This window comes from Globicephala melas, chromosome 20, assembly GCF_963455315.2.
Source record: "Globicephala melas chromosome 20, mGloMel1.2, whole genome shotgun sequence".
Classification (NCBI taxonomy): Eukaryota; Metazoa; Chordata; class Mammalia; order Artiodactyla; family Delphinidae; genus Globicephala; species Globicephala melas.
Genome location: NC_083333.1, coordinates 35997258 through 36023564, shown reverse-complemented (window position 1 = coordinate 36023564; position 26307 = coordinate 35997258). Strand labels below are relative to the sequence as shown.

The 26307-nt window shown below is 36.2% G+C and overlaps 1 protein-coding gene across 8 annotated transcripts in view; it reads left to right on the top strand.

Moving 5' to 3' along the window:
* The window catches only part of TANC2 (tetratricopeptide repeat, ankyrin repeat and coiled-coil containing 2), a 357539-nt gene that overhangs the window by 154431 nt on the left and 176801 nt on the right, over positions 1–26307 (top strand). For 5 of the 8 annotated variants that reach the window (XM_060290544.1, XM_030843270.2, XM_060290541.1 and 2 more), the window contains one exon: positions 16988–17098. The exons of the other annotated variants lie outside the window; for them this stretch is intronic. In XM_060290544.1, coding sequence (XP_060146527.1) covers positions 16988–17098 — 111 coding nt within the window. The remainder of the gene's footprint in view (positions 1–16987; positions 17099–26307) is intronic. 8 annotated transcript variants of the gene reach the window in all.

The window sequence follows — 26307 nt, the reverse complement described above, 5'->3', positions numbered from 1 at the left end:
CTTTGGAGCACCATGTTGTCTCCATACTTATTGCTTGTATAGTCTATCTATATATCAATTTGTCTAGTATATCCCTTTGTATAGCACAACATAATTGCATGAAAATAGAACTTATGTGGGAGACTTACTCTTGAGTTACCTTGGATACAGCTTAGAATCACCAGTTTCTTAGGCTATAATCACTAAATGGATGAAAGACATAAACAGATCATTTATACCTTCAAAAATATATAGGTAAACATAAATAGTTAATTCATTTAACAAGTAATAGTACTTGCTCTGTGCCCTGCACTGTTGTAAGCATTATTAAGGCTGCAGTAGTATATAAAACAGGCAGAGGTTCTGCCTTTTGTCAGCCACATTATGAATACTAAACATCTGGAAAATGCAAATTAAAACACCATGAGAGACTTCTTCCCATCATGATGGATTAACCAGTACTGGACTTGCCCTTCCACTAGAGACAACTTTTTTCAGACATTGTACAGTTGACAGCATAGTAATGTGATCTCTGGGAGAAAGTGTGGTGGAGGAAACTAGGTGAATCCTGGCTTTTTGCCTAAAGGTATTGTCCTGATGATGGAGAATTTAGAGAATGACAGTCTTGCCGAACTGAGGAAACAGATTAGAGATTGGTGTTGGTAGATGCAAACTGTTACATTTAAAACAGATAAACAGCAAGGTCCTACTGTATAGTACAGGGAACTATGTCCAATCTCCTGGGATAAACCATAATGGAAAAGAACATAAAAAAAGAATGTCTGTGTATAACTGAGTCACTTTGCTGTACAGCAGAGGTTGCCACAACATTGTAAGTCAACTATACTTCAATTAAAAAAAAAAGGAAAGAAATTGGGAAAGCCAAGGCAACTGGCATTTACAGAGTACTGAAGAATGGGGAGCTAAATAGAAACATAGCTACAAAATTCTGCTTAGGGGCCCTTTTGAGTCTTTAACTTAATACTGAATGGCACATAGGTGGGGTGAGACTCCATGAGGCTGAAGAAAGAATAAATACCTATAAACAAAACAATTCTTAGAGTTCTCCCAGCAGTGGGAGATTTTTTTCATTCTGACCAGCCAGAGTGTAGAGTTCTTGTTAAAAACTTGGAGCATTCAGTAGAGATCCAAGAAAGGACACACTTTCGTAGTAGGGCTAAACGTCTTCTGAGTAAAAGGTTACTGCAGACCTGCCTAAACAAAGCTTTTAAAATAAGGCTCAAAAAGATCAGACTGATCAGCCAGTGACTGATATGCCTTGGAGGGTCAGAAAGTAGCTGCTTAGCTTTCCTGGTGAAAGTCAAGAATAAAGAGGATGTTGACTTCCTTTGTTGATGCATCCTTCAAATATCCCTGAATGTGGAAGAGCTTGGACACAGCCAAAGTTTCTTTTGTAGTGTTTCCCTTTTAACTCGACTATGTTCTCAGCATATTTCGTTGGATAATTTTTATGGAAAATAAAGCCGAAGTTAAATAATTATAGTCTAATTATAATGATGATTTATACAATGTTTGTTTTCTGGAAGTCTAAGTCTCTCAGTGAGATGATTCATTCATCCATTCATTCATTCATTTATTTTTGGCTGCGTTGGGTCTTCCTTGCTGCGTGCGGGCTTTTCTCTAGTTTCGGTGAACAGGGGCTACTCTTCATTGCGGTGCACGGGCTTCTCATGCGGTGGCTTCTCTTGTTTCGGAGCACGGGCTCTAGGCGTGCGGGCTTCAGTAGTTGTGGCTCGCGAGCTCTAGAGTGCAGGCTCGGTAGTTGTGGCGCACAGGCTTAGTTGCTCTGCGGCATGTGGGATCTTCCTAGACCAGGGCTCGAACCCGTGTCCCCTGCATTGGCAGGCGGATTCTTAACTGCTGCGCCACCAGGGAAGCCCTCAGTGAGATGATTTATAGTGTGATTAACATTTATATTATCCACGAGTGCTTTTTTTTTAATGCACATTATTTACAAAATTTAACTTTATTTATTTATTTATTTTTACATTTTTATTGGCGTATAATTGCTTTACAGTGTTGTGTTAGCTTCTGCTATATAACAAAGTGAATCAGCTATATGTATACATATATTCCCATATCCCCTCCCTCTTGCATCTCCCTCCCACCCTCCCTATCCCAACCCTCTAGGTGGTCACAGAGCACCGAGCTGATCTCCCTGTGCTATGCAACTGCTTCCCACTAGCTATTTTACATTTGGTAGTGTATATATGTCAGTGCAACTCTCTCACTTCATCCCAGCTTACTCTTCCCCTTCCCCACGTCCTCAAGTCCATTCTCTACATCTGCGTCTTTATTCCTATCCTGCCCCTAGGTTCATCAGAACCTTTTTTTTTTAAACATCTTTATTGGAGTATAATTGCTTTACAATGGTGTGTTAGTTTCTGCTTTATAACCAAGTGAATCAGCTATACATATACACATATCCCCATATCTCCTCCCTATTGCGTCTCCCTGCCACCCTCCCTATCCCACCCCTCTAGGTGGTCACAAAGCACTGAGCTGATCTCCCTGTGCTGTGCAGCTGCTTCCCACCAACTGTCTATTTTAGATTTGGTAGTATATATAAGTCCTGGCACTCTCTCACTTCGTCCCAGCTTACCCTTCCCCCTCCCCGTGTCCTCAAGTCCATTCTCTACGTCTGGGTCTTTATTCCTATCCTGCCCCTAGGTTCTTTTTTTTTTTTTAAGATTCCATATATATGTGTTAGCATACGGTATTTGTCTTTCTCTTTCTGACTTACGTCACTCTGTATGACAGACTCTAGGTCCATCTACCTCATTACAAATAACTCAGTTTCGTTCCTTTTTATGGCTGAGTAATATTCCATTGTATATATGTGCCACATCTTCTTTATCCATTCATCTGTTGATGGACACTTAGGTTGCTTCCATGTCCTGGCTACTGTAAATAGTGCTGCAATAAACATTTCCACAAGTGCTTTTTAAAGCTCACTTTTTAAGACATTCCTTTATTAAAACTATTATTTGTAATGCCTGGCTTTGCTTTGATTTTCTACTATATACTCTTCATTAGCAAATAATTACTAACCAGGTACCACATGCGGACACTGTTCTAGGCACCGTAGTCTAAAGCATTATACTTGGATAAAAATAATCGTGTAGGTTTAGGCTGCTCCTAATTCTCGGTGATGTATGTTCAGCCCATTTAAAAGAAAGGGGGTGGGTGGGATGAATTGGGAGATTGGGATTGACATATATACACTATCGATACTATGTATAAAATAGATAACTAATGAGAACCTACTGTATAGCTCAGGGAACTGTACTCAATGCTCTGTGGTGACCTAAATGGGAAGGAAATCCCAAAAAGAGGGGATATGTGTATGTGTAGAGCTGATTCACTATAGCTGATTCTGTAAAGTGGAAACTAACACAACATTGTAAAGCCATATACTCCAACAAAAATTAATTTAAAAAAAATAAAGAAAGAAAGGGGCTGTTTATATAGAATTTGCTGCTTTGTTCATTGGTTCCACTAATGAACAAAGTTCCATCTAACTTGTATGAATTTCAAAGCTGCTTTGTAGAATGTGGCAAAGAATACTATGCGTTCTCCAAAACCTATTCTCCTTTCCTCCTGCGCACACAGATAAACTATATATCCCAGCCTTCTTTGCAGATCAGTGTGTCATGTGACTGAATTTTGAATAATATGAGTGGAAATAATATATACCAATTCCAGACTGGGCTGTAAAAACGTCACATATGCAGTTCTTCCCTTTTCCCCCTGGTCTTTAGCTTGATGAATAGAATACACCAGAAAACTCTGAGCCTCTAAGATAAGACGCTTCTTACTGAGCATCCACATTGAATGAGAACTCTATTCTGTTGTCTCAAGCCACTGAGATTTTAGGGTTGTTTGTTTGGGCTCTTGGTTTACCCTAATACAAAGAAGAACCGTGATTGTCCTGTAACTGTGGTTATATGTCTATGGGAGAGGACCATAATTTTTATGAATACATAAGTCTAAAAGTGGGCTTGAGAGACTTAAGTCTTTACCAGCCAGTTTGCATGTACACCAGTTGATTAAGATGAAAACACCTGCCTTCCTTTGGGCTCTGGTGCTGGCTCTTAGTCTGCTTGAACTATGGGAAGGGCTGCTTTAATCTATGTACTTCCCATATCCTGTCCCATTTTCCCTGTCAATCTGTATCCTTCCTACTATCTCCCTGAAATAAAATACTTTTCTCTTCTCCATCTTCTCTATATTTCCTTTTCTCTTTCTTCATGACAAGAGGCAAATTTTTCAAGGGTTTTTCTTTCTGTGGCAAGTATGGTGAGTGAGCATATGAGACCCTTTACATATTATGAAGTGCGGTAGCACAATTTTGAAACTATAGTGTTAGAACCCTCTAATCACCTGTTTACCTCTAAGAACAACCTGATGGTTTATTCTCAGTTTAATAAAGTCATTAATGCTTTTTCTATATTGACAGACCACACTTGTCTAAGAATGCCACAATATAACCCTGTATGTAGGTTCTTCAGAGTTTGTGTATTGTATGTACAGCTGATTCACTCTGTGCTTCCTCTTTCCCCACTTTTGACCTCTGACGGTGCCATCAGTGGCTATTACAAGTATGTGGAATTGGATTGGCCCTCCTGAAAAGATGGCAAAAAATTTAAAGAGGCAACTGCTCTGATTATTTAATCAAATGACTAGATTGCTCAAATGACCATAAATCTATTCATATAAGTCTTTTTTTAAGTTATTAATTTATTCTCACCATTTACAACTGTTGTCTCCTGATTCTTTTATCTTTAATGCCTAACCAATATCCCAGTCATGACTGTTATAGATTGTTCATATTACCAAAATATTTTATCAGTTCTATTCATCCCTTCATGCTGGATACCAATTTAAATGTAGCTGCCTAAATAGTTTGCTAACAACTCAACGTAGAATGAATTGAAAACAGATGAAGAGCTACGCTGCTAAGCTACAGTTTGGTACAATGCACTGTCTGAAGTTTCATTCACTGGCAGAGCATCTTCATGTTCTTGCCACATCTCCTCTTACCCTTTTTTAATCTAATGTTTTCTTTGAATTTCATGTTTTTATTTAAATAAATTTACTTTAAAAGAAACTATATTACTAGTCAAACTGGAAACTCAGTATCACATGCTATAACTGTAAGATTAACTAGAACATTAATTCTAGCTAAATACTTTCACATGGCTCTGAAACTAAACTCTTCTCCCTCTTTGTTAAAAAGGAGGATTAGCTAGTATTAACACTACATTACATTTTTCTTCTTGACATATTCAGAAGAATTGAAAGATAATTGAAAAGGGAATAACATTGTAGCTATTTCATTAGTCAGAATAGGCTAGACTATACTGTCATAACAAAGAACCTTAAAAATCTCAGTGGCTGGGCTTCCCTGGTGGCACAGTGGTTGAGAGTCTACCTGCCGATGCAGGGGACACGGGTTCCTGCCCCGGTCCGGGAAGATCCCACATGCCGCGGAGTGGCTGGAACCGGGAGCCATGGCTGCTGAGCCTGTGCGTCCGGAGCCTGTGCTCCGCAACGGGAGAGGCCACAACAGTGAGAGGCTCCGTACAGCAAAAAAGTCTCAGTGGCTTAATACAACAAAGGTCTATTTCTAGTTTATCCAGCAAGCCCGGGCAACTTTCCAGGACAGCTGTCCTTTATGCAATAACACAGCAACCCAGGCTGCTTCAATCTTGTGTCCCCACCATCTCAACATGATACCTGTCTGTGGTTTTTGTGCCAGAGGAAGAAACAGACTGTAAAATCATTCAGGGACTGTGTCACCTCTGCTCTTATTTCCTAAGCCAGAACTAGGCACATAGTCCTTCCTAAACGTCACAGGAGCTGGCAGTTGTAGTCATCCCTGTGCCTAGAAAGGAATGGAGGCTGCAGGATGCTGGTAGGCACTTGTAAAGTCTACCATACTGTGTAATTCAGTGTACTGCCACTTTTATAGATTGTGTAAAATCATCTCTTCCTAAAATGAGTGCCACCTTTTGAAGAACTATATTGTGAGTGAAATAATATTCTGAATCAGAAGTCTGTAATCTACCACTTGAATACTGTGATCTTGGGCAAGAGATCTTTTGATTCTATTTTCCCGTCTGCAAAACAAGGTTAATGTGTTCATCATGAAGTATGAACGTTGAATGAGTTAGGTAAACTGTTATACAGATGTTAGCTGTTGTTCTGTTGGTTGTTGCATATCTTTTTGAAAGTGAGATATTTTGTTTTTAGAGCTATGTACCCAGCATTAGAATTAGGCTCCAGCAAGAAGTTAGTTTCACTAACAGAAGAGGCTAATCAAGTCTCAAGCAGAACTACCCTTCCCACTGATCTTTCTAAAACAAAGTTTAAGCATATTTTTCTACTATTGGAATGCTCTTTCTACAAGATTTTTTTGTACTTAATTTTGCTTTGAACTGCCAAATAAGATCAGAGCAAAATTATAATTTTTTATAACGCTTTATAAGAAAACTATTATCAATAGATGTAATATTGGAAAAAGCTTAGTTTTTAAACTTTTTTATTTGATAAAACTTAAAATGGTGTCATATTAACTAATTTTTAAAACAAGGCAAAAATGTGATGATATTTATTTAAGTGCTTAAGCTAAATATGAATAAACTAAATTCATAAATTAAATAAATATCACTACAGATTTCTTGTAGACTGTTGATACAAAATCTAGCCACATGTACCTAAACTAACCTGTTTTTCTAGGTCTCTGGCTCCTGTCCCAACTTCTTTCCTAATTTTCTGATAGAGTTTGCTCTTATTTCTTCTTTAAATATTTGGTAGAATTCACCAGCGAGGCCAACTAGGATTGGGTTTTTCTTTATGGGAAGATGTTAAATTACTAATTCAATTTCCTTACATGTAATAGTCTATTCAGATTTTCCATTTTTTAATGCATTAATTTTGATCATTTGTGTCAGGAATTTGTCCATTTCATCTAAACCGTCTAATTTGTTGGCACAAAGTTGTTCATAACATTCTCTTATAATCTGTTTCATTTCTGTAGAGTTGATAGCAATGTCCTCTCTTTCATTCATAAGTTTTGTGTCTTTGCTGTATTTTCTTGGTCAGTCTGGTTTAAGATTTAAAAAAAATTTTTTTTAGGTATAAATCCTTTTATTTTTGTAAAATCTGAAAATTGTATGTAACTTTAAAATACAGTGCATCTTTTTTGTTTGTTTTTTGAAGTATAGTTGCTGTACAATATTATATAAGTTAACAGGTATATAATAGAGTAATTCACAATTTTTAAAGGTTATACTCCATTTATAGTTATTATAAAATAATGACTGTATTCCCTGTCTTGTACAATATACCCTTGTAGCTTATTTTATACCTAATAGTTTGTACTTCTTAGTCCCCTACCCCTTTTTTGCCCCTCCCTCCTTCCCTCTCCCCACTGGTAACCAGTAGTTCTCTATATTTGTGAGTCTGCTGCTTTTTCATTATATTCACTAGTTTGTTGTATTTTTTAGATTCCGCATATAAGTGATATCATGCAGTATTTTTCTTTCTCTCTCTGACTTATATCACTTAGCATATTGCCCTCCAAGTCTATCCATGTTGCTGCTAGTGGCAAAATTTCATTCTTTTTTACGGCTGAGTAGTATTCTGGGGTGTGTGTGTGTGTGTGTGTGTGTGCGCGCGCCTGCGCCACATCCTTATCCATTCATCTGTCGATGGATATATAGTTTGCTTCCAAATCTTGGCAATTGTAAATAATGCTGCTAGGACCATTGGGATGCATGTATCTTTTCAAATTAGTTTTTTCGGGTTTTTTTTGATATATACCTAGGAGTAAGTCGCTGGGGCATATGGTAGTTCTATTTTTAGTTTTTTGAGAAATCTCCATACTGTTTTTGACAGTGGCTGCACCAATTTACATTCCTACCAACAGTGTACAAAGGTTCCCTTTTCTCCACATCCTCACCAACATTTGTTATTTGTGTTCTTTTTTTTTTTTTTTTTTGGCGGTACGCGGGCCTCTCACTGCTGTGGCCTCTCCCGTTGTGGAGCACACGCTCCGGACGCGCAGGCTCAGCAGCCATGGGTCACGGGCCCAGCCGCTCTGCGGCACGTGGGATCCTCCCGGACCAGGGCACGAACCTGCGCCCCCTGCATCGGCAGGCGGACTCTCAACCACTGCGCCACCAGGGAAGCCCTATTTGTGTTCTTTTTGTTGATAGCCATTCTGACAGGTACAAGGTGATACCTCTTTATGGTTCTGATTTACATTTCCCTGATGATTAGCAGTGTTGAGCATCTTTTTCATGTGTCTGTTGGCCATCTGCATTTCCTCTTTGGAAAAATGTCTATTCAGTTCTTCTGCCCATTTTTAAAGACTTTTTCATTTTGTTCATCTTTTCAAAGAATTAAATTCTGATTTCATTACCGTCCTCAATCCTCAGTTTTTTTATTTACTATTTAATGCTTCTGCTCTAATCTTTATTATTTCCTTTCTCTGCTTGATTTTAGGTTTAGTTTGTTCTTTTTCAACTTTTTAAAAACACATACTGAGCATTTTTCCCCTAGTACCTTTTCAACTATTGTAACCATAAAACTCTTCATTGAAACTTTAAAAAAGGTGATAGCAAGATTAGTAATTCTCTCAAAATTAGCTTCTTAAATTAACCTTGTAATTTTGATTTTAATAGAAAATTAATTATATTTATTAAACTTCATACTGAATTGGGAGACATTCTGAAGTAGAGATGCTCCCCTGATTTATGATGGTTTTATTTAAGATTTTTCAGCTTTATAATGATGCAAAAGCAATATACATTTAATAGAAACCATACCCTGAACGTTGAATTTTGATATTTTCTTGGGCTAGCAATATGTAGTATGATATGCTCTTGCCATGCTGGGCAGCAGCAGCCAAAGCTCCCAGTAGCCAGGCAGTCATGAGGGTAAACTACTCGTGCACTTAGGACCATTCTCTACTCAAACATCCATTCTGCTTTTCACTTTCAGTATGGTATTCAATAAATACATGAGGTACTCAACACGGTATTATAAAATAGGCTTTGTGTTAGATGATTTTGCCCAGCTGTATGCTAATGTAAGTGTTCTGAGCAAATTCAAGGTAGGCTAGGCTAAGTTATGATGTTTGGTAGGTTAGGTGTATTAAATGCATTTACAACTTTGGATATTTTCAGCTTACAGTGCGTTTATCAAGATATAACCCCATCATAAGTTGAGGAAGATATGTACATTTTTCTCTTCTTTAAACCCTATAGCTTCAGTTTTGTACTTTTTTCATGGCACTTTCTCTGCTTCTTATCATAGCTGTTCTTGTTCTGTCTTATCCCATTGTTGCATTCCTTCAGGTCAGAGACTGCCTTAATCATGTTTGAATCCCCTGAAGTGTCTAGTACTGTGCTTTGCACATGGTAGGAACACAATAGCATTTATTGAATTGAATGGAAGAGCTCTTATGGAATTTTTTGTATGGAATTGGTTTACAAATGGTTGTATGCAGTTTTTTAAGAAAAAGAATTCTCACTTTAAAAGTATCAGTATTTATATGTAAAACTTTCATTTAGGATTAAATTTACGTTTTGAGTAAATATGAATTTTCATGTTAGTGAAGTATCCTAATCCTGTCAAATGATTATGATAATCCCTAAAATGTATTCTGATGCCTCCATTTTTATTACCTATTAGCATCTCTAGTAGAGGAGGTGCCTTTGTTATGTTGTATTTTTTTTACAAGATTATTTAAGTAAGGGGTACCTTAAAGATGAAAAAATTAAATAGGAAGAAATTAGATTCATGTTAGAGTTTTCAGCTATATGTGCTTATATATAAATTTATACCTCACAGCTATAACTTCTGAAGAAGAAAGTACTAAAAAAAAATTTAGCACTGATCTCGCAACCTCTATATTTTGGTGGATAGACAGCTTTATGAATGTATTTGAGGCATCCTATTGCTTTGAAGTTGTTACTTGTAAATAAATAAATATACCAATGTACTATCTCAAGTTCCATTTACTGTTATTTGTAGCAGTTTGCTGTGTCACTGTTAGTGAATAGTTGTTCCATACTTTATTGAATTCTTTATAAATTTAAAATTTTTAATGTCATTTCAGTTATTTGGGTTTTGTTTCTTCAGAGTTTTTTGTTTTGTTTTCATTATTAGGAAGTTAGTGTTAAAGTTTTTAGGTGATAGGTACTTTAAAAGAACTTATTTTGATATTCAAATTGCTAAATTTCTCTGTACTTGGATAGCTTCTGTATTCTTTGTGTTATGTTCAAGTGGGACCTTCTTTTCAGTCCTTACTTTCAGTGGGACCATAATGCTGTAAGTTGATGCTGATCAGCTACCTTTCAATTAAAAAAAAAAAGTAGATGTAGTTGCTGTTAGTTTTGGAAACGGTAAAACTATGCAATGTTGCTTTTTTGCTCAAATAAAATGAATTCTGGATTCCTTCTTTATAAAGCTGTTCACTGTGATCAGCGGAGATAGGAAATGTTCACAGGCGAGCCCACCCACTAGTTATCCAGGTGACCACACACTAACTGATATTTGTATTGGTAAACATAGTTGACTTTGTCACACTGCACACATTTCATATTTCACTTATATCTGTATAGGTTTCAAAGACATCAGATCTCTAATAGTCTGTTGTCAAGAATAAATATTGTATTTCTAGCTATACTAATATATATTTAGATTTAAAATAAATGCATTCTAATTATTTGATACTTCACTGCATAGTCTGGGTGTAAAACAACATGCAACAATTTTCATTTGTAGCTTAGAGTCTGGAAAGTGGGGAGACTAAAGAAGGTAACACACGGTATTTGGGGAAGAAGCAGGGTAAAGAGAAATGTGTAAAACATATACTTCATTTTTTAATACTTTTATAGAAGAAAAGAGAACCAGAAAAATACTTTGCCAGCATTATGTTAATTTTGTCATTGGTTAGAGCAGCAAAGTTTTATTTTTCATTATAATGAGTCGGAAACTCTTTCTGTAGTAGACTAGCCATTATTTGATAAAGACTGTCGTGTCACGTTTTAATTTCCTCTTTCTGGGTTGCCTCTGAGGGTGTTCATTTGTTTTATATGTATTTTCTTTTCTATAGACGGATACTTTCTCCTTGCAAAAAATGGGGAACTATATGAATTATAGTTTTCTCTTTATCTGTGTTTCACTTACATCTAGCATGTGTCAAATTGTCAAATTCTGTTGGTTTTTCTTTCTCAGTTTTTTTTAGTTTTTGTTCCCTGTATTTTGGGGGATTCATTTGTTTATTGGTGCATAACTAAAAAAGAAAAGCTCCTTGGCATTCTTTCTTTCTTCAAGGTGTGGTTTATGTCACCATTGAAGCACAATTATGACAAGCAATCAGGATATTAGATAAATTGGAAGGATGCTGTTGCCACCTATTTCCCGATTTTAAACTCACCATAGATTGGGGGTTAAGAAGGAGGAAATAAAGAATTTCTCAAATCTCTTTCCTTTTACCCCTTTTCCCCACCCCCACTCCAGGAAATCCATTTTTACTGAAAGGTTTATTTTCTAATAAACGTTTAGGAACGAAAATTTTATGAATGTCCTAAGATTCTGCCTATGAAAGCTCTGTTAAAAACTTTTAAAAATACAGTTTTCTCTTTCCAGATAAATTTTCCACTGTTTCTCTCTACTTTGTTAACAATTCTATAGTTCAGATCTTTTTCTCTTATGTTTTCTTCTAAGGATTTTATAACTTTAATTTACATTCAGGTTTTTGACCCATTTTGAGTTAATTTTTGTATATGGTATAAGATAAGGGTCCAACTTCATTCTTTTGCATACACATATCCAAGTTTCCCAATGACATTTATTGAAAAGACTATCCTTTCCTCATTAAACGGTCTTGGTACATTTGTCAAATCATTTGACCATAGGTTTTATTTCTGGAATCTCTATTCTGTTCCACTGTCTATATGTCTGTCCTTATGCCAGTACCACACTGTTTTAATTCTGTAGCTTTATAGTAAGTTTTGAAATCATGAAGTTTAAGATCTCCAACTTCATTCTTTTTAAAATTATTCTGGCTATTCAGGGTTCCTTGAGACCCATATGAATTTTAGGATGAGTTTTTCTATTTATGCAAAAAGTGTCATTGGGATTTTGATAGGGATTGCATTGAATCTATGGATCACTTTGGGTAGTATTGCCATCTTAACAACATTAAGTCTTCCAATTCGTGAACAAGGGTTATCCTTCCATTTGTTTGTGTCTTTAATTTCGTTCAGCAACATTTTGTAGTTTCAGTGTTCCAAGTCTTTAGCTTCCTTGATTAAATGTATTCCTACGTATTCTTTTTGTTATTTTAAATTGAATTGTTTTCTTAATTTCTTTTTCAGATTGTTCATTGTTAGTGTATTTTTGTGTATTGATTTTGTATCCTACAACTTTGCTGAGTTCATTTATTAGTGGAATCTTTAGGATTTTCTACATTTAAGATTGTGTCATCTGCGAACAAAGATAATTTTACTTCTTCCTTTCTAACTTGGGTGCCTTGTATTTCTTTTCCTTGCCTATAGCTAAAATCATTTTACCCTCCTTTCACATTTAGTAGATACCATATTCATTTGACAGTGAATTTGTTTTTAGATGAAGCTTACTGAATCTGCTTTTAATCTCAAAACCAACTTTGTGAAAGTACTTTCTTGGTACTTTATGTTCTGCACATCTTTATATTTATCCTTCAGTTCTCATTTTCCTGGTCCTTGCTTTATTTTATCTGCCCCCATACCATTCTTCCATGAGTATCTGAGTCTTGTGACAGTTTATCCCTAAAAATTCCCCTTTGCTATGAAACTTTTATCAAAGACAAATATTTCAATAGTTATTAAAATTTATATTTTAATGCCTTTGTAATTGCTTGAATTAGGTGTGCTTCAGCATCATCTATAGCATCTCAGTTTACAGAGGATCTCCATAGGTGGATTTTCTCTTTCACCATTAACATTTCTTTGTGATATATCTGAGTGCTCTTATTACCCTGTCCTCCACCCCTCAATGATCTTGGTAAGAATCAGTGAGTACAGACATATTTGGTCTCTCTTCAAAATAGGCCCCAAATAATGGATACTTTATTACTTGGAACTGTTTAAAAAAAAAAAAAACCATAACACAAGAGTTATATTGCTAAAAGAGTGACTGAGAAGAAATCCTAACTTTCACGATAGACGTTAATTCTTTCAGAGATGAGGCCTTGATTTCTGTTTTCTTTCAACTTTTTTCTTAGAAAAGGCCTTTTAATGATCTGTTTTCATGAGGTATTTATAGATCTCTCTCTCACTAATTCAGTGTCTACAAACTTCAGTGTGCTTCAGAATCACTTGGAGGGCTTGCTAAGCACAGATTGCTGGGACTGTACCCTCTTGAGTTTCTGATCATCAGCTGATTTGACATGGGGTCTGATCATCTGCATTTTTAACCAGCTCCCAGATGATGCTATGCTGCTGGTCCAGGCACCACAGTTTGAGAACCAGTGGTCTAAATCATAGTGTTTAACTTTCTTTATGTACCCACATATTTCTCATTGTCTAACCTAGACCACTTTGATTTGGGTATTCTACCACCTTCTAAGGTATAACATGTTTTCTTCAACATTATTCCCTTCTCAATTTTAAAAACAAAATTGGTAATATCACCATTTTTGTCATTCCGCCATGCCATCTTAAAGGTCTTTGTTTTACCCCCCTCACACACACATTCAGACTTTCCAAATAGTGCTGCATCTGTGACGGTGATAATGATGACAACAACAGCAGAAACAATGATAAAAACAGCTAACATTTATAGAGGAGTGATTCTGTTCTAGGCGCTGTTCTGAGCATTTTATTTGAATTAATTAGTGTAATCCTTAACAACTCCCCCATGGTGTAGCTGCTGTTATTAGCTCCAAGTAGCTGATGAAGAAACTTAGGCACAGAAGAATTCTCACAGCTAGGAAAAAGTGGAAGAGATGGGATCTAACTTAGGCTTTCTGGTTTCAGGGCTCAGACCCTTCATTCCTCTCTTATCCAACCCCTCGTTACTATATTACCGTGCTATACTACCCCTCCATGCTATGTCTTGGAACCCCATGCTTACTTTGTTTTCCATAGCCATTGCCCTCCCTGCTCCATGTCTTAATAAACTCCTAGATGAACTATATCATCATATCCAAGCACTATGCTAAGTACTTTACATGCTTGGAATTATTTAAGCCTCATAATAATACTGTGACTTTTTGAGAAAACTGAGCCTTAGTAACGTTAACTAACTTGCCCAGTTTCTTCTTACTTATACGTACTAGAGCTACAACCTCAATCTTTGAAATGACTAAACCCATATTCTTAACCAGTATGCATCCTCCTCTCAACTCTGCCAGATTCCCAAACTCAAGTCTCTTACAGCATAAGAATCATATTCCCATTGTTGGTAGTAGTTTCCTGTTATCTCTCATATCATAATAAAATACCTGGTTTGGTTTTAGAGTCCCCTACCCATCTCATTTCAACCACTTTTTAAAAAAACTATCTGGTAAACCCTTTTGACAAAGATTTCTTTTACCCATCTGATTAATCTTATATACCATTTATTTTACAATAAAATATATTGGAATTCTAGGCTTCCACATGAACTACTGTGTCCCATCTTCCATGTTGACCTGTTATGTTCTCCACCAAGTAGTGTTAAGACTATTGGACAATCTGTCATGCCTGTGATTGTACCTCTTCTGTGTGATTGACTTACAGGTAACGCTAGTTTTCTGTAATTTGACTGAGAGTGACATTATTATCTACCTTATAGAATAATGAAAATTCATTATTAGACATGTACAGTGTCCCATGGATCACAGTTAGAGATGAAGGTAGAAAAACAGAATTAAATGTCCAGGATGAGCTATAAAGGTAACAGTTGGGATTCCCTGAGAAGGGAAAAGAGAGAAAAGTCTGCATGGTGTTGAGTTTCACAGATGTCTAGGATCCTGATTTTCCCCCTTGACTCCATCTCATAATTCTTAATACGTTCTTCATACCTCCCTCAATTTCTCCTGCCATCTTTCAATTTCTTTCTTACATATCTACCCTAAGTTGCTGATTTCTGTCTGTCTACTAGCCCCAAATTTCATTATAGAAATTGTTACTAAGATTTTTAGATGTATAGAGTCCCTTGAACAGGGACCAGGGTTGTCTTTGTCAGAACTCAGCAGGTAAAATAATCATTCTACTGCCATGATAAAATAGAATAATAAAATTCTAGTAAAGGACTTAAGAGATTTAAGAATTAAATTATAATAATTTCTCCTATACAAAGCAATATTGGATAAATAAAATGTTTCATTAGTTTCGAATTGGTGAGATTAGAGTGAAAGAGATTCTAATATTGGCTATAAGTAGCCTGCAGATTTGCGTATAAATCATTTGAGATCTTCGTTTGTGATAGTGATTTTTAAAAATAGGCTCAAGTTTTACCTCTCATCAGAGGTGAGGGTTTTGCTATTCCAGAGCTTGCTTTTGGCAGAGAACCATACTGTTAGCACCCTTAGCCTTTGTTGCCATGGAGACAGTAAGGCTTTAATTTGTTTTTTTTAACATACACTTAAAATATACATACATACCTTAAGATTTAAGGTGTGGTTTAGTTGACTGCAGGTTTTGAGTATTGGCACATATCAAAAATATTTTCTATTTTTTAAAAACTTTATATTTTTGTTCTCCAAAGAAAATAGAGGAGAATTCTGGTCATTGTAATGACAAAGTTTTATATTACTTTTTACAGGGTGTTTTAGGAATAACTTAAAATCCCCCTGTGAATCAGTAATGGATGAGGATTTTGAAGAACATGCAGAAACTTTTGAAAAAAGTAATGTGATCTTAAGCACTCACATGTCTGGGACACCTATAGTTATGATATGTGTAATGCATATAAGTCAGTTTCAGATTCAACCGTTACTTTTGCACCAGTATTATGCTAAGCACTTTCACCCTATTACAGTTTATTTAATAGAACTCAGTTTAAAAGTACCAAAGCAATCTTCATAATTATAACTTTTAATATATTTAACTGATTATTTAAATGTATATCAATAATGTTCCTTAACTTTTCCCCTTAAAACCATTAAATAAAATTTATATGAGCTTTCAATATGAAAACTTTCAATTCATGAATTATACTTTTTTCGTTCATTCATTTCTTACAAGAATGAATGTTTTCCATGGCATGCAATATTACTGTTCCATAGACCTCATGATTATATTTGTAACTAAATCACATCTCTTTATCTTTAGCATCCAGTTGTAAACTGGCATGGCCTAGTTAATATTTTAGTCCACTAGCAGTTTTGACTTCTTACCTAACAGCTGAGCGGTTAGATAATTGATTTCCTTGTTAAGCTAAATATCAATAGATTAATCTTACTTAAGGTATTTATCACAACCCAGTATTATATAATAGTTATTTCTAGATAAAGAAGACTTTTGATTACAATTATTATAAACAAAATCTTAAAACTTAGTCCTATACTTTACTCAGTCAATACCTGTATTTAACGGCAAAGGAAGACAAAATAAGAAAGCTCTTGCTTTATAAGGAGAGAGAAAATAGCTAAAGGTGATAGACAGTTACAACTTATGCTCATAGTTTTGATTATTAGATTTTAGCTTTTCCAGTGTGCAGTGACTTTTAACAAGACCCATCTCCTCTATGTAGAATGCAGTTAATTTTTTTTCTGGCACAAAAAAAATAGGGTAACCTGATCTGAGTCTGACAGAGTGTGTCGTTCATTTAAGTGCTTCCATCTGTTGCCTGCTGTTCCCCTTACTCATGACCCCTCTATGTTTCTCTTTCCTTTCTCTTTCCCTCTGTTTCTCTTTCCTTTTTCTTTCTTCCTTCCTTTCTATTTTCCTCTCTCTTTTTTTTTTTCTCTCGCTCTCTCTCTCTGTCTCTCTTTTGTCCTTAGCCCCTCTGAGGAAGGCAAAGTTTGTTGAGAGCCCACGAATTCCAGAATCCGAGCTTGGCTCACCAACCCTCACTTCAGCTCAGAAACTGGACGTGGATGCATACTGCCCTGGTAAGCATGCATGCAAAGTATCTGCTTTGAAAGAGGGAGGTTTGGATCAGGCCCATCAAGCGGAGCAGTGTTTTGCACGTATATTATTCATAAAAACATAGCCGCTACCTCTTTTGCAACTGTGATTGCATATTCTCCTCACTAGAGCACTGTTTTTACTGAACATCCTTTTTGATTATTGATATAATTATGTAAGTATTGAAAACAGCTTCAAAGATAATTTTCAAAAGATTAAAATAATTCAGTAGATACGTTTTCAGGGTGATTTTTGTGATCTGAGATACTTGAAATTTTGCTTTGGCCATGTGCAGTCAGGAACATTCAAGTGTGAATAAAAATGTTCATTCAACACTGGCCCTTTGCATATGACCTTTTTTGCCTAATCCCTGTTGGTTTTCTGGACAGTTACAGAAAATAGTTGTGATGTTGGAAACATTATACTTGAATTAAAAAAGAAACATTGTAGGTTCCTGATTTGGACTCCTGGACGCTCACTGTTAGAAATACCTCTTCTCATGAATGGCCTGTAAGCACATGTGGGAGTTCACTAAAACCCTTCTTGTGTGGGAGCAAACCTGAGACAGACTCATTATCAAGGCTTAGATTCTTCCAAACTTAGACGAGTTGCCTGGCAACATCCTTTACACTCACTCTACAGTGAGTCTGTAGAGCTGTGTCAGAAATGTTCACAGCTCTAGTTGAGTATACAGATCAGAGCTTCAGTAAAAAACTTTACAAGACTTGGTTTTAGGTCTTTTGTTTATTCCTGCTCATTAAAATTGCCCAGTGGATGCAACTACTACATATTTACAGCATTACAGATCAGCAGAATAAGGTGATTTCTAGTTCTAGGGAAGTTATCAGTAGCTGTAATCTGAAATAGCAGGATACTATACCTCTGAAGCCAAATAAGACATGTTTTAAAAAAAGACAGTAGGCAAAAACTTGAGCCAAACCTAATCAGAGACGTTTGATTCTATGAATCAGTTTTGAATATTGAAAGACCTAGGGGATTTCACTTGCAGGTTGCGGAAACTTGGGCTTCATCCACTGTTGTAAGTGACTATTCAGTTTAAATCAATCGCAGATATGTGTTAGGAATAGCTTTTCTATTTCTAAAAGGAACAAAATTTTTTCATGTTTTGAGGTACTGTCACATTTCTTGGGCAATGGAATATTATGCTCTGCATTTCATTACGCAAATTTTAGTGTAATAAAGTAAAATAAATAAATGCACTAATTCTCTATTCCTGCATTGAGTTTTGGAAGAGAAACCCTATCAGAGGCCTTTTCTTTTCCAGATTTGCAAATCAGAATGATTGTAGGGAGACTAATCTTTCACTTCCTGATTGCCCATCTGACATCCTTAATCTAATCTAGCTTTTGTTATTGTCAAGAAGCAAGGTAGCTGCTGTTGGTTAGATTGCCAGTGCTGAATCACTGAAAAATCTTGTCCGTGTTATTACTTACGTATATTTTCCACAAGCAGGAATCTTTGCTGAATTGGAATTGAACCAAACTAAACCTCAGTTAAGATTTTCAGAAAACCGGGAAGAAACTAAAACATATTGCCAAAATGTTAATTGCCATACACTGCAGTCTCTCCTTTTCTTATCTGAAATAGATTTAAGGCACAGAAACTTTTTAATGATTTGTTCTTTTATAGGAAAGTTATTAAGCTCTGTGGAAATAAGTTTCTACTGAGATAAGATTAGTGACTTGAGGGTTGAAGCTATTATCTTCTACATAGTACCAAAAATTAACAATAAACAAATGAATTTAGTAGACTCATAAAGCAAACAAATAATCCATCCTCTTTGAATTTCTCTTGCATAGGATATATTAACCAAATAATGATCATATTTTATTGTATACTCATGCATAATAGTGCAGTTAAAGCTAGTGATCTGAAATCTTCCTGTCCACCTGCTTTATTCATTATCACATGCAGATTTAGGAAAATAGGATATCAGACAGAGGCAACAGTCCTAAGCTAAAGGTAAAACGAGCAATAGTTCTCAAATTATAGCATGCTTCAAGAATTACCTGGAGGACTTGTTCAAATACAGATTGCAAGACCCACCCCCAGAATTTCTGATTCAGTAAGCCTGGGTGGGTTGAGAATTCAATTCTCTAACAAACTCTCAGTTAATGGTGAAGCTGCTGGTTGAGGTGCCACACTTGGAGAACCAACTGGGTTACAGGGCTGCTGGAGGCTGCTTACAAACCTATAGGGTTCATTCTGCTGTTGACTTCTGGGGAGTAATTGGGGATGTTTCCTTATTAACTTAAACCTTTTGCTACCTGTATTTTAGGTGGGAAGAATAAAGCTTTTGTGTCTGAGAAATTGACATATATTTTTCCTGATCTGTGTTTTTGTACATGGTGTCTGTGTACCCATGACTAGTTTTCAGTGTTGTCCTACAAGAAAAAGGAAACTGTGGATCAAACCAGAGCAAGTTGTTGATATTTGATCTGCAAAGTTTAGGGAAAGCTGCAATGGGATATAGCTGTTGATCCAGAATATTTGTCTAATAAACTGAAGGATTCAGTCTACATAGCATTAGATTCTAGAATACTTAATTTGTTTTACTCTTCCTCAAATCAGATTTGTTATATGCAGAAAACCTGAGGAAAAGTTACAAGTTAACAGTATGTTTTGGTTCTGCAGCTGAACCATGGAGATGATTGATGATGTTATATAACTGAACTACCAGAGTAGGCGAGGTCAAGTGAATTGTGTTTGATAATCGTCTTACAGTGGGGAAATTAGGCCTAGAGAATTTAAGTGATTTCTGGAAGGTCACAAGCAGGATTTATTGTTGAACTCTTGAAGTGGACACAGTATAGTCCAGAAATACATTGTCCCTAATTCTATTGCTGTGTAAATTCTATAAGCACCCCTTGACTGACCCTTAAATTAAAAAGTAGAAAATTCAGTTTTTTCATATGAGACAGGGCTGTATTCTCTTTTTAGGGTAACCAACTGATATCAGTGATTTCAATAAAACAATTCCCAAAATAAAGGAACATGCTCACCCTACACTCTGACTTTTCTACCTACAGCATTAGTTATTAGCTGTGTGATTTTAGGCAAGTCACTTAACCTGTCTAAGCCTGTTTCCTCAGTTGTAAAAATGGAAATGGTAACCTTAGATTAATAAATCTAGAGCACTTAGCACAATGCTTGTTTTATAGTAAATGCTTATAAATGTTATCTAATTCTGTTATTATCATAGTGATGATCCTGAGGTGTATGACACAAGATTTTAAAGTTTTTCTAAACAATCAGGAAAAACAAGGTGTAAAGGTTTAGGGTCATTTTTAATTAAATGTGTCTTATTGTGTTTCAATTATGATTTTCCCCTAACTAGTTCTGTGATCTTAAGCATGTCATGTAACGTCTCTGTGCCTCTGTTTCCTATCACAGCAACGTTACATATAACATGATGTTACTTATATAATTTAACAAATTAAGTATATATTTGTATAGATACATGAGTACACATTCAAAGGGGAAAATGTCCAGAAGAATACCCCAAACTAACATCGGTTGCCTGAAGAGGGAGAGAATTGGGATTGTTTGGGTGTCAGAGGAGAAAGTAGCATTGGTGAGATAATGATCACGTTGGCAGTGGTTGTATCTGGCTGGTGGGATTACAGATGATTTTACTTTTCTTTATTGGGCAATATATGTTAGTGAATGAGAGCTCTGGTTCTGAAATCAGATGTGAGTTTAATTCCTGACTCTGTCGCCTACTAGCTATGTGAATACATGTAACATTCATAGTCTTAAATTCCTTGTCTATAAGATTGTGATAAAAGTAGGTCTTTTTTTATTTTTTACAATAAATCTATCTCGTAGAGTTGTTAAGATTAAGTAAAATAATGTATATGACAAATGATTAGCTCAGGCAAAACAAATGAGATATGTAGCACCCTTCCTGTTATTGTTGTTCATCATCATCATCATCATAATTTTCTTCATTTTCTAAAATTTCTGCAATGAATTTGTATTGAAATTTTTCAGTAATCAGGTGCTGCTAAAGGATAGCAACATTCCTTATGTCTTAGTTTTTTAAGTTTTTAGTTTGCATGTTATAACACATAATTTCAAGTGTAGAAATGACCCTTGATGCAGATGGCAGGCCATGTTGACAGTTTTATAGGACTTTTGACTACATGTGCAAGGTTAAGGGCCAAAGTCCAGACCAGTGTTCTGAAAATAGACAGGCTTTTATCCACAGCAGATACTTTCAGAGGAATTTGAGATTAATCTTTTTGTAATAAATTCTTTTAAATCTCTTTAAAAATGGCACTGTCCTTCAAAGGACAGTGTTATTTAAGGTGACAACAAAATTAAGATGTATTTGCAACTCAAGAATGGAAGAGAGTTTTATGATACTTATTTGAAAGTACATACTCATATTTATATAGTTTTTGAATTTGTAAAGGATTTTTCATTTGGATTTCTTATCAGCGTGGTACTCTATAGCACAAGTACAAACCACTGTTGATAGATGAAATATTTTACATAAAGTGAGTAGTTCCTTGAATCCTCTTTTTCCAACTCCTATATAGTCATGGTCATTCCACTTAGAAGAAAAGGATGATTTGTTTTCTCATATTCTTCCTTCCATGTTTTTCCTGAAAACATTATCAAATGTTATCTTTATCCTAAATAGTTAGGCATGCTTCTTTTTTTTTTTTCTTTTGGCTATGAATTTTATACTTTAGACATAAAACCCTCTGATTTTTGATTGGTATATGGATACCAGAAGCCTTTTTCTTGTAATTCACGTCTTCTGTTGTTGTATTTGTATTCCTTAAGTCTACTATGTTGTAAACACAATAAGTATACAGCAAGATTTTTAACCTGAATTAAACAGGTGAGCTTTAGGGAGGCGGGTTCTAAACTCCTTAAAATTACATACAAACACCATTCTATATGCATATATGTACTTCTTCCTATAACAGGTTCTCAAAATGGTCTGTAACACATACTTCCCCCCACCCCCACGAAAAAGGAAAAAAGAAATGCTGTTATAAAGGTTGACATGAAATGAAGGTTGTTAATGGTACAACTGTTAGAACAACAACAAAAAGCACCTAAAAGTTGGATAGTGGACAGACTTGTAAATCGGATGAAGGGTATAAATGAACTTCAGTGCTGCCCTAATCGGGATATGAAAGTCAGTATAGCAACTAGAGATAGGAAGCAGAGAGATAAACAGGAATAATTTCAGTATATTTTAAGTATGAGAGATACTGCCTGAAAACTGATTATGAACATAAACACACCAAAGAGCTAGAATGTGAAAATAAATAGCTTTTCATCTGCACACTCCCTTATCCAGTAGTAAGTTCTTAACATGTTAGAAAGTTCTTTCCATGGACAGATGCTTTGTTGAATAGAACTTTTCACTTTGAACATTTTCAGTTGTTTTATTGATTCATATTTTATCATTATTTAAAAGGTTAACCATCTTTTAACTAACTTTTAGATTAACTTGTTTCAAGGTGTTTTGCATCACAAATTGTAAAGACTTGGGCTGTGAGTATGGTGCTTAGATCCGTAATTTAGTTAGGTATCCAAATGGACAGTTTTTTCATTAACTCTGAACACCGTTTTAACTTTTGGTTTTTTGAGGCAGTAAAATGCACTAGTTTAGACAACAGACCCTGGAGCCAGACTGCCTGTGTTCAGATACTGACTCTACCACTTAGTGCTTGTGTGACCTTGGGCAAATTACTTAACCATAAGAATGATTACTTTCCTTATCTGTAAAATGGGGATTATAATATTACCTGTATCATAGGAATGCTATGAAGATGTAATAAAATATGTAAAATAATAAGGACAACTATGTGGTCCATAGTTAGTGCTAGATAACTCTTAGCTACAATTTTTAAAGTGTTTCAGAGCCTTTACTACCCTTTATCTAAGAATGTTATGGGTAAGGTTATATCCTTTTTATGAGCGCTTTGCAAAGAGGATAAAATTACACGTATAACCTGTTGTCACTGGCCTGTTTTCATAAGCAGTCCATGTATAGATACTAAGTTTTGTGGGTTTTGGTTGTTTTTTTAGTGGAGGCAGCTTTTCATAATGGTAAATAGCCCTGGGGTCAAATGAGCTTGGTTAAGTTCTAATTATGCCACTTACTAGCTGTATAACTTTTATTACTTAATCTTTCTAATTTTCTGGTTCCTCATCTGTAAAATAACCCTACTCCATAGGGTGTGATGATTAAATAAGATAATACACATAATGTGCGTAGCACAATGTCTGGAACATCAGTTATTATGACTAGCAACATCTCTCACATTTATATATTATTATACATTTATTTCTAAAAAAAAAATGTTTTGTGTTTTTCTTTTCCTAAACAGTATATACATTCCGGCAGCCCAATGTTCATGAAAAATTCAGTGGGAACAAGGAAGAGACAGAAAGCTATTCTTGACTTGTGTTTTTTGTTTTTGTTTTTGTTTTGTTTTGTTTTTACTGTGGGCGGGCCTCTCACTGTTGTGGCCTCTCCCGTTGCGGAGCACGGGCTCCGGACGCGCAGGCTCAGCGGCCATGGCTCACGGGCCCAGCTGCTCCGCAGCACGTGGGATCTTCCCGGACCAGGGCACGAACCCGTGTCCCCTGCATCGGCAGGCGGACTCTCAACCACTGCGCCACCAGGGAAGCCCCTTGACTTGTGTTTTGATACCTAAGAAACTAGAGATTTATGAATTTTGTATCTGATATCACCACTGCCATCCTTCATCTCTAAGTCACTTAAAATCCTCTTTGTCATTTTGTTTTTTCCTTATCTGGAAGTTATTCATTATAACATTTTTTTTTAACATCTTTATTGGGGTATAATTGCTTTACAATGGTGTGTTAGTTTCTGCTTTATAACAAAGTGAATCAGTCATACATATACATATGTTCCCATATCTCCTCCCTCTTGCGTCTCCCTCCCTCCCACCCTCCCTATCCCACCCCTCCAGGCCGTCACAAAGCACCGAGCCGATATCCCTGTGCCATGCGGCTGCTTCCCACTAGCTATCTACCTTACATTTGTTAGTGTGTATATGTCCATGACTCTCTCTCGCCCTGTCACATTTCACCCTTCCCCCTCCCCATATCCTCAAGCCCATTCTCCAGTAGGTCTGTGTCTTTATTCCTGTCTTACCCCTAGGTTCTTCATGACATTTTTTTTTTCTTCTTAAATTCCATATATATGTGTTAGCATACGGTATTTGTCTTTTTCTTTCTGACTTACTTCACTCTGTATGACAGACTCTAGGTCTATCCACCTCATTACAAATAGCTCAATTTCGTTTCTTTTTATGGCTGAGTAATATTCCATTGTATATATGTGCCACATCTTCTTTATCCATTCATCTGATGATGGGCACTTAGGTTGTTTCCATCTCTGGGCTATTGTAAATAGAGCTGCAATGAACATTTTGGTACATGACTGTTTTTGAATTTTGGTTTTCTCAGGGTATATGCCCAGTAGTGGGATTGCTGAGTCATATGGTAGTTCTATTTGTAGTTTTTTAAGGAACCTCCATACTGTTCTCCATAGTGGCTGAACCAATTCACATTCCCACCAGCAGTGCAAGAGTGTTCCCTTTTCTCCACACCCTCTCCAGCGTTTATTGTTTCTAGATTTTTTGATGATGGCCATTCTGACTGGTGTGAGATGATATCTCATTGTAGTTTTGATTTGCATTTCTCTAATGATTAATGATGTTGAGCATTCTTTCATGTGTTTGTTGGCAGTCTGTATATCTTCTTTGGAGAAATGTCTATTTAGGTCTTCTGCCCATTTTTGGATTGGGTTGTTGGTTTTTTTGTTATTGAGCTGCATGAGCTGCTTGTAAATTTTGGAGATTAATCCTTTGTCAGTTGTTTCATTTGCAAATATTTTCTCCCATTCTGAGGGTTGTCTTTTGGTCTTGTTTATGGTTTCCTTTGCTGTGCAAAAGCTTTGAAGTTTCATTAGGTCCCATTTGTTTATTTTTGTTTTTATTTCCATTACTCTAGGAGGTGGGTCAGAAAGGATCTTGCTGTGATTTATGTCATAGAGTGTTCTGCCTATGTTTTCCTCTAAGAGTTTGATAGTTTCTGGCCTTACATTTAGGTCTTTAATCCATTTTGAGCTTATTTTTGTGTATGGTGTTAGGGAGTGATTCATTATAACATTTAAAGTTAGGGAATTCCCTGGCAGTGCGGTGGTTAGAACTCTGCGCTTTCACTGCCAAGGGCCTGGGTTCGATCCCTGGTTGGGGAACTAAGATCCCACAAGCCTTGTGGCCACCAAAAATAAAAATATATATATATATATATATAAGATATGGGAAGTGTTGGTTATATTCTGTTTATCATTATTGGGTACCCTTGTGAATATAGGTCCTTGTATTGGTTATCTATTGCTATATAACCAATTACCATAAAACTTGGTAGCTTAAAACAGCAACATTTACTGTCTGACAGTTTCTGTGGGTCAGGAATCTAGATGCTACTTAGCTGCATTCTGTGGGTCAGGGTCTCTCACAGGCTGCAGTCAAGATGCAGCCTGGGGAGTGTCCTGGCGGTCCAGTGGTTAGGACTCTGCACTTTCACTGCCAAGGGCCCAGGTTCAATCCCTGGTCAGGGAACTAAGATCCTGCAAGCTGTAAGGAGCAGCAAAAAAAAAAAAAAAATGACAGCCTGGGCTGTAGTCATCTCAGGGCTCAACTGGAAAAGGCTCCCCTTTCAGGTTTATGCACGTGGTTGTTGGAAGGATTCAGTTCCTATGGGCTGTTGAACTGAGGGCCTCAGTTCCTTGCTGGCCTTTACCAGAGGACACCCTCAGTTCCTCACCACGTGGGCTTCTCCACAGGGCACCTCACACATGACAACTTGCTTCATGAGAGCAAGCAAGCAAGAGGCAGAGAGAGTGCAAGCAATATGAGAGTAACAGTTTTTTATAACTTAGTCTCAAAAGTGACATCCTGTCACTTCTTGTTATATTCTTTTCATGAGAAGCAAGTCACCAGGTCCAGCCCACACTCAAAGGAGTAAATTGAAATTTTAAAGAAAGTTGTTTAAATGAAGCAGTGAGTTTTCCTTGCTTTTTCTACGTATTTGATATGTACCTTTCTGTGTTCTGGAAGCATGAATCCTTCTCATCCTTGTCTTCCAATAGAAGAGTTCCATAGTATTC